Below are 12,774 nucleotides of genomic sequence, written 5' to 3'. Positions count from 1 at the left end.
ACTCACTGCATCACATCTCAAGAGATCTACCTTCGAAGGAAATCTGGACTCGACTGATGTATCACTCTTTTTCATAAAATTTCATGTGCAGAACTCTCCTCTCTTTCTGCCTCTTTCTCTCTGTCTCCTCTTGCTGTTAGACAATGACTGCAGGCAGACTAAAAGTAATATTTATAAACTTTGTTGTAATCATTTGCCAGACTCAATATTTCATCTAGCACAGCTGTTTTATTCTCCCATTACATGCACCAGCTGCTGTAGTACTGTTCCTAAATTGTGTGAGGGGTGTTCAGCTAAAGGCTCCCACACCATAGAGTGCCGACTTGCAGCTCAGCAGCACATCTCTCTCTGGCAAACACCTCCATGCTGCTCACAGAAAAAGTAGTCCCGGGCCTGCAAATGGTAACAGATGGTATCTGGCAGAAGCAGGAAGAAAAGTTAAGTGCTGGCATGCATTCTGCACTTCCTAGTAGTTCTTCTCTTTAGGAATCTCTTCCCTACGCAGCTCGCTACGCATCCCTTTATTTGTGTGATTACTTATGCAGAGGACAATGGTGCACAAAAGCACAAACACCACGAGACAAACAATCTCAGATGTTGAAATAGATATGTGATTTTGCAGCTAAAATATTTTCAGGAAAAGCAGCCTAAATGGAAGAGAGGATATAAGGAAATTCCATTGGCCAAAAATGTTTAATCCTGTCAATGTGACAGTAAGAAAGCCCAGAACTAGCTGAAGAAGGAGACTGGACTGAGAATGCCTCATTATGATCAGCTTTATCAGAGATCTGCAGATGAAACCAGGCTTTTACCCAAAGAATGATGTAGATGCAAGCAAGGATTTCTGGGTTCTTATCAAATGCCTTGCAGGAGTTTTCACTGGCATAGGCTTCAATGAGAAGAAATTTCGGAGTTTTTGTTCAAGAATACATTCACAACTGTGTTTCTGATTTTATATTGTAGGGGATGAGAGGTAATTGTTAACAGTCCAGGCAGATATACATACAATATGGTAATTATAGCACGTTCAAGGTCGGTCCTTTCGTTAGGATATTACATCTTCGTTTGCAGTGGTGAATATTTATCACAAAACTGCTCTAAATCTTCTTCATGTGAAACAATTTTTCCTCTTCCTTTGCACTTTTCTGGGAGAGCAAGAACAGGAGGTCATATAGCAGCTGGACACATAAACATCTTGGTGATATTTGCAGTGAAGTTATAAGGAGAACTGAGCAAACCTTCAACTACAAACAGCGTTTAAAGAACTTGACATTTGGAGAAATATCAGTCCACTCAAATAACTTGAGCTGTCGAGGCAGAAGTTTCCCCCAAACCATAGAGGCTAACGCCGAGATGCCCACCATGGCTGTAGCTCCTGCCCAGCTGCCCAGCACCTGCTCACATTCCCAGTTTTCATCATTTGAGCTGATACCTGTGCTTGTTCTCCTCTGAGCTAGCTTCGGTACTTTTGAGCAGATTCTCCTGTAGTGCAACTTGGGCTTGCGAGACCACAAAACTGTAAGAGAATTTTAGCTGTGACCTTGCTCAGAATGAGTTTGTAGCCCTTAACGCATTCTTAACATTGCAATACAGTTTGCAGTGGCCCTCGGAAGACTTTGCCATGCTAGACTCCCTAACTTGAATTTATCACAATTGTAAGAAGTGTGAAATTCCTTGTTTGCTCCAGACATTCTTAGCTTCCATAGTTCCTGCCTTCATAGACACGGCTTTCAGTAAGTTGCCTATAACAAAAAAATCCACAAAAAATTCATTATAACAGTAACAAACTATTTTGTGACCTGTTTTCTACTTTCCTTTCAGTAATTGCAGTATTTGCTGGCCAGTTTCATCCAACTTTGACAAAGAAGAAGATATCTAGGTGTTCTGTTAAAATTGGGTAGAAGAAGCCAAACTAATTTTGTACGGAGGAAAAGGGAGGTAAAACTAAGGTATTACAGATTGCTGTTAGCAGCAGTCAATTGAGCAATCAGCAGGTGCATTTGCAGGCTAGCTGTCACAAAGAGCTTGGAAATAGCCACAGCTCTGCTGCCTTTGCCTTGTAATGGAGGGTATTTGTGAAGTGAAGTGATAACAGGGTACAGAGGCTATAAGGAAGCTAAAATGTGATTCTATAGGAAAGCAGACTTCATTATTTCTGCAGTACATAGAACACTTTGTGTTAACAGAAAACTTGCATAACTTCTTGCCACAAAGAGGCCTCCAAAAAGGTCAAACTAATACCACAAATACATAGCCACCTTGGTGAATGAAGACATTTGGGTAATTACGAATGGGTACTTACATGGTGCAAAAGTTTACATGATAATAGAGGATGATTCCATCTGAAATTTGACCGTAGATGCTGGCATACATCCCTGTGCTTCTGAACAACATCCTTTTGTATGTATTTATGTGCACATAGGTTTGCATCAAGGAGTTTTGTGTAATTCTACAAAGACCCTGGATGCAACATTCATCTTGCCAGGGGTAGACAATAACTTCCTTATAGTGAGAAGATGTCAAATAAACAAGATAAAGTGCCAGAGGTTTCAGCATGAAGTGGAGATTTAGAGACACGGATTTATTGCTGGATGGCTAAAGAATCAAGTCTCTTCAATAGCACTGCCTTCTGTGCATGTCAAATCCATCGTGGTCATGAGGTTCTGGGTGCAGAGTTTCTCTCTCTAGCATTCAGATCTGTCCTTTGGCAACATCCCAGGCATCTGTTTAGCAGCATTTCTGGACTTCTAATTGAGCAATACCTAGTAAATGGCCCCTAACGTATCAAGCAGAGATTTACATCCCAATTCATCTTCAGGGTATGGGAACCATGGCAGACTGTCACTTTTAATAACACACTGAAAGCAAAGATCACGAATGTACATTGGCATCAAAAGCTGAAGTCACTCAAAAGTAGCTATTTATGTCCATCATGTAAATAATATGCTTTACAAAACTAAACACAAAAGTACACTTATGTGGAAGGGCTGTGATAATATCAAAAACACATCTGTGTGATTAAAAATAATGCACATTTTTTATCTTCATTTTTTTCTGAAGGCTTCTTTGCACAGTGCATTTGAACACTTTTTTGAGTAGAGGTCTTAAATGGTCCTAGATGAAATAGGTAGGACTAGATGAAGTACATGGTTAAGGTTAAATCCTTAGTTATGGCAAAGTGTCTTCAAAGGAGCTTTTATGTGCCACCTCAGCACAGCTGTACTGCCCTTGGCATAGCCCTGAAAGCTGCTGTGATCTAAATTCATCTCAGAGATGTATTTCTTTACACTGTTTGTGTGGCAGCAAACAGAGGACCGCAGAATGCAAGTAGAGCAATTTAGTACTATCAGTGGCAAATGATGATGTTGATACGCTGCTACCAGCCACTGGCTGGGGCACAGTGGAAATTATATGGGAGTAAAGGGTATACACCCGTTCCTTTTCCCTACACATCCAAAGGAAGTCAAGAAACACAATTTGTCCTTATTAAATCTTTTCTGCTTTTCTCCAGTACACATCTTAAATAGCTCTATCTGGCAACAAGCCATCGAAGTGAGTGTTTTCTATGCAATGTCCTCTTCTGCCAAACAGCTTCTCTGAGACAGGTGGCACAGAAGTGTTAAAATAAATAAGTAAAAGTGCATTTTTTTGTTCCTGAGAAGTGTGTCACAGGCTAGAGATTAGCACTGCTTATATTTATATGAAGTACATTTTCACCGTTCTACTACAAGTAGCCCTGGGATTTCAAACCAGCAATACTGAAATCTAGAGTCATTTTTCTTGAAAAAACAAAATTATCTTTGAATAGTCACTTCAGATGCTCCAGCTGTCTGGGGAAACGATCCCCTCAGGGAATATAAGCACCTACACAAACTTTCTTCAGGTGGTTTTAAGTTACGATGCAAGTGCTGCAAATTTACATTGAAGAAAACTTTCTAGAAATGATCTCATTACCTGATTGCAGCATTATTTTTAATCCCTTTAATATCGTTACCTAAATACAGCATTAGAGCTGGGGTTAATTCAACAGAGACAAAACAGGAATTCTAAAAATAAACAGCTCATGGACTCTCCTTACAAACGATGCTGTTTCTTTAGACTGATGCTTTAATGTCCTATGGTGAGCTTCTGGATTCTGAAAAATTCTGGAAAATAGACTGCAGATGAAACCTTACATGCTTGCTCACTTTTATCTGACTGCTGAGATGATGAATGATAGGATACAGCCTTTAGGATAAAGGTAGAGTCTTCTTCACATGCGTACAGAAGAATACATACAAATACACCTATTTTTCTTAGAAGAAAAATGTTCTAAATTTAGACAGGAAAGATGAATTGTATCTTAGAGAAGACTCATGAGAACAGGACTGTTATGTATTTGGATTTTTCTGCCGATGTACCAAAAAAGGTGCAAGCAGCAGCCAATAGTTATAAATTCCAACACTTTCCTACGTGACACAGCGTGCTGCCCCACAGCTTAGCAATACGATCATCAGCTGGGATTTTCTGTTATGTTCTGTACGGGAAACACATACCCCAAGTAATCCCTTGCAAAGGATTATGTTTTCTTTCCCTTGCGAGGCCTGCAGCCCCCTGCAATATACTCAGCCTCTTACGTTAAGAGCTACTCCTTACTCCCCATTTATGTACCTCTTCCTCCACTACAAAATCACCTACTGATGGTTTCCCTCGGCCTTTTGAGGGAGACGCAGATTAAATACCCCCACTGCTTTGCCATCCAGTTCTCATTTTGATGACAAGTTGCTGTTCACAGATTTGTTTTTGACTGTTAGGCTACTAATTCATTAGTGGTGGCTCATTGAGCACTGCTTCAGTTTTTGCCTTACTGTCCTTTCTAGCCTCTAATCCTGAAATACCTAATTTAATTCTCCTGTATATTAGCAAACTGTGTCTGCTTCATTCTTCAGCAATCAATGATTAATGGTATTGGGAGGAGAAACAACAATCTTGGACTTTTCTGTAACACCAAAGTGCAACTCCAAATTCTGACTGGTGCATCTGACAGCACTTTGTATTTCACCCTGGCAGCAGCACTATTTATCCCCATCTTCTCTAGCCTGCAGCGGAATTGACGTGTGTCTATTAGAAAGTCTAACTCTAGCTGCTAGACAGGCAGAAATGCCTGCCAAAGTATGGTGATTTCTTCATTATATTCAGTGTAAAAGAATGGAAGGACTCGTGACTGAGAGAACTGTTATCTGCTGTGCTGGAGACACAAAACCAAAAGAATGTTTCACGAAGATCAGACTTGCAATTATTTTGTGCTTAACGATCCAGCCACGCAGCGAGTTTACTTGTCCTTAACTTTCATAACTTTTATGTGAATGAACTGATGATAAATTAGTGTGAAACTGATTAGTTAGTTCCTGATTGTTTCCAGTTATTTGAAGTCGTTACAACCTCAGCTTTAACCATTTTGGCTGAAAGTGAGAATTATGTAAAAAATGGAAGAGAGACTTTTCCTTCTCCTCCCTGAGAGCTGTGTCTGACTGCAGTTCATCCGGCACTGGGTCTCTTACAGATCACACTTCACAGCTGTGACCAAAGGCCACGAGCGGTCGCAGTGCCTGCTGCCAGCCTACGTATTTGGGAAGCTGACTTGGTACATTTAACCCAGAAAAGGATCTCCAGCCAAAATGTCCCACCTAGATGGACAGCGGACATCATAGCCTCCTGACTCCACACACAGATTGGTTCCCCTAAATCCCAGAGCAATTTGTTAATCATTATCAGGAGACACGGCCTGACTCTAAACACATCTGATGGACACAGTCTGCAAGGGCTGGCTGGCGAAGTCTGCCTTGCTACCAGCTTCCCTTGGTGAATAACCAGGTCCACAGTTTACATTCAGATAATATCACTATTTGCTATGCAATGCACTCACCTGCCAACCATGAAGCGGTAAAGCTCAGGTGCTTGAACTCACATAGGAAAATAAAGTAATACTGAAATACGAAGGACCAGAGAACTATTTATGAGCAGTTCAAAATAATTCTTATAAATCCAAGTTGGCATTATATTGATTACTAAGAGAAAGGAAATCCGTGTTGGATGCCGTAGAAATTATTTTCACATACTTCAGAAACCGTTGCAATGCTGTTTTTAAACACAATGTCAGCTACTGTAGCTATGTGGCTATTTAAAATTCAGAATATGTCGCCCTCCTAAAGGACATTGGCAGCACTGGTAACTCGAGTGGTAACTACTGAGCTAATGAACACAGATGACAGGCAATATTTTATCCAGTCAATTTAAAGAACTGTATCTGATGACTCCTACTTGGTTTTGAATGCGTTTCCAGATTTAGCAGAACCACATTTGCAAGGCTACCATGGATTGCTTTTAATTAATACACAATTGCAACTGAGATACAGTTTAACATACCATTTAAAAGATGCTGTCCTTAAAATCAGAGCACATCCTGAGCTCCAGAGCAGAGTGCAATATAGCTTATGGGGTAAGCCCCCTAAATGGCTTCTTCCTGCTGCATCTAGCATTTCTTAGGGTTTCCCATGGCAGACGTGAGCTTGTTTTATGAAGATGAAAAGGCAAGCAGAGGAGTTGTATTGAAGCAACAAAACCTGGATGCTGTGAAGGAGATGTAGAAATGCATGCCAGTGCCATTCAGGTCTCCTTCATAATTCCAGTGGTGTTCCACTATCATCAGCAACAAGAAATTTAGGAAAACACAAAGGTGCACATCTGTCCCCACATATTCTAAACCGATTCCATCACTGAAGTGAACAGTAGCGCCAGTAGAGACAAATCTAGACTTTAGAGAAATGTTTTTCCCTAAATATCTCTGAAACATTACTCAGTGGTTTTTCCTTTTCTAAATACTCAGTGATGAGGACTAACAAACAGCAGTTACAAAGCTGCTAGTTTCATTTTCTGTTCACTTATTACTATATCTGAGAACATGCAGTGCTGTAGAAGTACCAGAAAACAATTTAAACAGCAATACTCTATCACATTTTTTATTCATTAAAGTTTTTGATGTTTGCATTCGATTTTTGACTTTCTAAAGCCACTCTAAATCAAAACATCATATTAGTAAGCTCTCTAAAAATTCATCACAAATCAGTTTACAGATGACATTGATGTCTTATTGCTACCCATTCCTCCTGGACCATTCCTAACAACTCATTTTTTATATTCCTGCAGTGCTGAAATATGGTTCAGACCAGTATCTGTCCTTTTAGCAATCACCAAAGCAAAGCTTGGCGGTTGTCATATATTGCACTCCTGAGAAAAATGCTAGTAATACTCTGAATTGATTGAACAGCATGGAATCAGAACTAGCTGGCAGAGAAACCATTTAGCTGATTTCAGTTCATAAATCTCTTTTCTCTCACTCTATTTTAGTTCAGAAATTGCTAAATATCACCATTATCTTGTGACGCATTGTATGAACCCATTATTTATAAAAATATTAATTTAAATAATACGTGATTGCATTCTTTAATGCCCCATATAAGGAAGCAGACTTATGGATTTTACTGAACAACTTTAATTTAGCACACTGAGCTTGAGAAAGCACGTAACAGCCCTTGGCCACGGGATCTGTTTGTTTCCTCAGGCACAACGTTCCTCCTCATCTTAAAAACAAAGGGATTTTAAGCAGAACTTTACCTGCTTTAAACAACAATTTACGTCCTCAAGCACGACCTAAAATCATCAGTAATGCAGGGCATTGCTTTCAAGACAGGGTAAATTAATTGGCAGGGATTCACTTTGTGTCTAACAAATGTGTTACTCAACAAATTTTTAGAAGGGAAAAAAAGGATGGCCACGAACAGCTAAGAAACAATGCTCATGCTGGATGGTAAAAAAGATTTCCTGAAGGAACCTTAACAACTCATCAATAGTGCTGAGAGCAATATTGCCAGGAACTTGAAAATCCAAAGGCAGAAGTGGCACACACGTAGTTTGCAGGAGAGTGAAGACGTGCCTGGGACACACGCTGGAACTTAGAGCCCTGCTCATAGCACGCCCAGCTTCTGCTGCAGCTGCCATGGAGCACAGGCCCCAGCGCTGGGACTCGCCCTGGTATTCAAGCTTAACCTGACGCGTACAGCTGAGCACAGGTGTAGCCTCTACCATCACAGGTGTATCTGCTGCTGCCTGTCAGTCCTCATTTCATTTAGAATACTCCCAAGGCCTCTTGTTTGTTTTTATGTTGTGTATGTATATATATTCACAAATTTGTAGGGGAAATCTAAGTTTTCCTCAAAATGTGAGGAGGTTTGCAAAACAAATTATCCCCTGTGGATAGCAGAATGCAAATCAAGATGGCAGCAAAGCTTAACCTTGCAGATCTGCTGTGGACCAGTAAGTGCAGAGCCATGATAAACATTTGCTCTAAATTTAAGTACAGAGTACCATGTTTACATGTCTATAACTGCTTCTCACCTAACCTGAGCTTCAGATAATTCAGTCTGGAACCTTGGAAACAGCGCTCTTGAAAGTAAGTCCACAGAAAATTAGGAAGTGAGATGGGTTACGGGAGATCAGGGGACAAGTTCTGGGGAACAAAGGCAGAGATCTACCAGCACTGGTGAGCGATGGAGGAAATCCCAGCAGAGGACTAGCTCGGTGCACAGTGGGGTGTTTTGTTCATCTGCTGCTGGTAGCAGTGCCTACATGAGAGCTGGGAAGCCCTGCTCTGGAGACTGCGATGTGCAGCGCTGCCTGCCTGTCTCCAGGCTGCAGGAGCTCGGCAGTGCAGTTGCCCTGCTGTCCTGTTGCTGGGTGCCTCAGTGCTTACGTGAATCCAGAGAAAAAAGTAGAGAAAGTAAATCTATATTTTTCTTTGTGACAGAGTGGAGAAGTGTGATTTGCATATTAATAAGGGTTTATATTGTTTCTTAAAAAGGGCTGTTTATCTGAAAAGGGCTGCATGTTCAATTCACTAAAATGGATAATCAAGAGACAAAACTGGGCCTGAGATAGAGCTGAAACTTGGGGAGTTTCCTCAAAAGCAGCATTTCTTCTGGGGAATTTATCTGCATGTAAACTCATTAAATATCTTGTGCTGAGATTCTGGATCTTGAAATCCAATTAACTGTATCAATGATATTCAGCCTAGAGGACCTGAAAAGCCACTTTCTCAGGAAATTAAGAAGCACAAACATACAAAATAACACAGCACAATTCAGAATAACATCTGACTACACTTGAATTGTAAATTGCATGAGCTGATACTGCACTGCAATGGTTTAACAGCACATAAAGCAATATTACCATTGCTCACTGAAACTTTGTTGTGCAAATTGGATCAAAGAGGTTTATCTATTTAGCAAATTACATTGCCATCCTATTTGCTCCTGAATGGTTTGGGAAGAAGTTTCTTCTCAGCCTCAGGTCAGCAGTAGCTGTGTAACAGGCCACAGTCTGCACTCTTCTCCCCTCGTAGGCACTGGGGTAGGAAGATGGTGATGTTGTTCCTTCGTACTCTCCTTTTAGACCATCACTTTTCTTTCAGAACAAGAAAATACAGTTTTTAATTCTCAAGTGGTCTAAAAAATTGCAGAGATGCCCCAATATGGTTTGCCAAAGTGTCTTCCATTACTAGTACTGCAATAAACTTTCTAATGGAAGTGGCTAGAAAGATGGAATCCTCCACTGTGATAAATTTCTGTAACGGAAACAATTTGGAACAGTTTTGGTCTGTTGTTATGAAGACTGAGGACTAGACAGATAATTGGTTTACAGAAATTAAGCAATAATCTCCACCCCCAAGAAAAAAGTCCAAGAGAAATCAGTGGTGAGGAATGAAAGAGTTAAGAGGAAACACGGTCTGGGTGCAGGCTGCCCAGCTGTGTGTCATTTGAATTGCTCTGGACTGTCCCGGAATTCTGTTCTTTGGATGAACCTCTTCTATTCCTTCTTAAGTTAATTAAAAAAGTAAAGCACAGAAAGTAGAAACGTGGTTTTCAGAATAAGAACTCAAATAAAACTGGTTTCTACTTTAACAGAATAAAAGATTTCTTAAATTTTGAAGGTGCTGTTTCAAGAGCAATTGTAATGAAAGCTTCCTTCCATCCGGCTGCTCTCATACGGCGCGATTCCTGCCAGCTCCCTTTTCAAAAGATGTAATTTTGCTTCTGTGGGCACCTACCTGCCTCTTGTTTACGTAAGCTAGTTTGTTAGAGCTTTGATTTGAAACCATATCAAATTCCTTTTTTATTTATTCATCATTTTTCTTAGGATCGGTTCCATAAAACCCTTTAGCGTACAACACGATCACAGTCAAATCTTGTCTTAGGAATTCCTTGGCTGCCATACCAACTGGTTCATTGCCCTGAAAACTGAAGTGCTTCAGCCCATATGAAACATATCTCAGTTTTATAAAAAATGTTACCAAAAGAGCGAGCATAAGCATACTGCCTGCCAAATCACCTCCTCACTGAAGCCTTAACTATGAGGAAAGAATTATCTTAAGGCAGCTTTTCCTTAAAAGAGCATTTTGATTCACCCATTTCAGAAATCCCTCTAAAAAAGATTAACCACAACTAGAACAAATCCTGTTCTCGTAACATGATAGAAGGCCATCCCTGCCTGGCAGCAGCAGGACAACATTTGTGAGTGCAATAAGAACACCTCATTACTGATATAACACCTCCTAGGCCCTCAGTGCTTCTGATATTTTATTAATAATCAGACATTTGCTTCATCCCAAACCAACACAAAATCCAGTTGAATTCTTAGGAGTGCTGCAGACACTATATATTCTGAAACTCTTGGCTTTGACTCAGTGACTTCCATGTCATTTCTTTCTTGACTTTCTCGTTATATCACACTGTAATTTATAAATAATCTAAAAGATGTCATTCTTTACATAAATGCTTGAATCAATACACTGTTTTGTATAGAAAGAAAAACTTCAGTGCATTTCTGTGTAAAAAGCAAAAAGTACATTTTCCCCTGAAATGTGGACCACAGCTGGAAGTATTACTGTCCTTCAGTAACAATACCACCATTTTTTCACTTCTGTAAGGAAGTTTACATCAATTCTGTTGTTATGTGCACATGTACCACAAGAAGCTCAATTGGAAACACAAAGCATATTCCCATCTCATGGTGTTTCCAGCAAAAATCTCATTTGTCAAGACAACAGGAGAAGATAAATCATTTTCAAATAACCTTTTGTTAGAGTTTCTCCTTGTTCCAATATCGTAGTCACAGTGCTTTTCCATTTGCATTGTTCTGTGTTACAGAAAACTCAACAGCAAAAGAGAATTGTCTGTCTAAAATAAGCAACAACTCTTTAGAATATATTTTTAGACAAATTTTAGCTCCTATGATAACTTAGATACAGTAGAAAAAGATCAGTGATGAGGACCTATCAGTAGTGTTCTGACACATACACACGCCTCAGACAACAATCTCCAGATGTTTGCACGGTGTTGTCTATCAGGATTGCTTTCTGCCTCTGTCTTTAGTCTGCAGGGACCAGCCTGCAGTCTGGCTCCTGAGCCACACGTGGACACACGAGCTAACCAGAACAGCTCTGCTTTCATATGGCAGTTTATTAAGATACACTTCCAAAATCTGGGTAAACAGGGCACAGTTTCAATACACATCTTAAAAAATACATATTATTGACCAGAAACAGCAGTTATGGCGACCACTTTTCAAAATAAATTATCACGCTGATTTCAGCTGAATCAGACTTTTTTTAGCTGAGCAAGTCGTTGCCAACCTATGTTCTTCATTTGATCAAATATTCTTGGAGATTTACTTATGATCCATTAAAGCAAATGCTGTCATTTTGTTTTCTAATTAATGTTTGTCAGGATATATCCAACAGAAGATCTATCCTTATGAATCTAAGTGCCAGTATTCTCTGGATTACACAGAAACTAGATTATTTTTTAACTGCCTGTCCCGTGCTCAGCTATGTACCACACAGTTCCCTGTTAACTTCTTGGTTTTATACCAGAACATGAAAGAGCACGTACCTTTCTTCCCCCTGTGTTGATGCGAAGTGGAGTTAAGAAAGGATCAAAAATCATATGGCTGGTTTCGATATTGACAGGTGACTGTCTTTTCCCAACAGAGCAAAGATTCCAAGCTGAGTTCACCAAACCCCAAAAGGAGGGAACTGTAAAATATAAAGAAAATGCAAGTTCAAGAAAAGTCTGGAAAGCCTAGAGAAACAGACACGAGGCAGATGGCCAGATAATCAAACTTGTCATACTTTCTGCAATGCACACATTGAAACTAGAAACAGGCAAATCCATCTAGCACTTGATATTAAAACCTCATAAACAAAGACCAAAACATATTGCTCTCTGCATATTTGTACCAGGAAAGAAGGTGTATTTTTGAGTAACTCTAATCCCAAATTCAGTCACAAATGGCTTCTTTGCTGTTAATTTTATTAAATGTTTACTTAGTGATGGGTATGTTGCTCATTTGTCCTTATGCTAATTTTACATACATACAATGTGTCATTAGACTGAAACCATTCCATTTTACTCAACGTTTTATAAGTTTTCCTATGTAGTAGAATTCATTAAGAGTACAGCATAATTGTAAGAAAAATTCACACCACGAACCCAGAGTTTTCTGTTTTCTTTTTGCTGCTTGCAGTTTTGGTCCCTGTAGTGACAGCCTACATGCAGTGCTGGCTGGATCTGACCCTCCTCAGTGGGAATGTGTTCCTTGGAGAGGAGAGAAGAGGAAAACTGCTTCCAAGAAGCACAGCCCAAGAACAACGGCTGGCATTGGTGAGTGTTTCCCATCATG

The 12,774-nt window shown here is 39.9% G+C and overlaps 1 protein-coding gene across 4 annotated transcripts in view; it reads right to left on the bottom strand.

Annotated features, from left to right (window-relative positions):
- Positions 1 to 12,774, bottom strand: part of CA10 (carbonic anhydrase 10) — a 164,692-nt gene that overhangs the window by 86,403 nt on the left and 65,515 nt on the right. For all 4 annotated transcript variants that reach the window (XM_021415047.1, XM_021415048.1, XM_021415049.1 and 1 more), the window contains one exon: positions 11,985 to 12,127. In XM_021415047.1, coding sequence (XP_021270722.1) covers positions 11,985 to 12,127 — 143 coding nt within the window. The remainder of the gene's footprint in view (positions 1 to 11,984; positions 12,128 to 12,774) is intronic.

Source organism: Numida meleagris, chromosome 17, assembly GCF_002078875.1.
Source record: "Numida meleagris isolate 19003 breed g44 Domestic line chromosome 17, NumMel1.0, whole genome shotgun sequence".
NCBI lineage: Eukaryota > Metazoa > Chordata > Aves > Galliformes > Numididae > Numida > Numida meleagris.
Note: the sequence above shows the minus strand (reverse complement) of the source record. Positions and strands in the feature narration are given on the sequence as shown.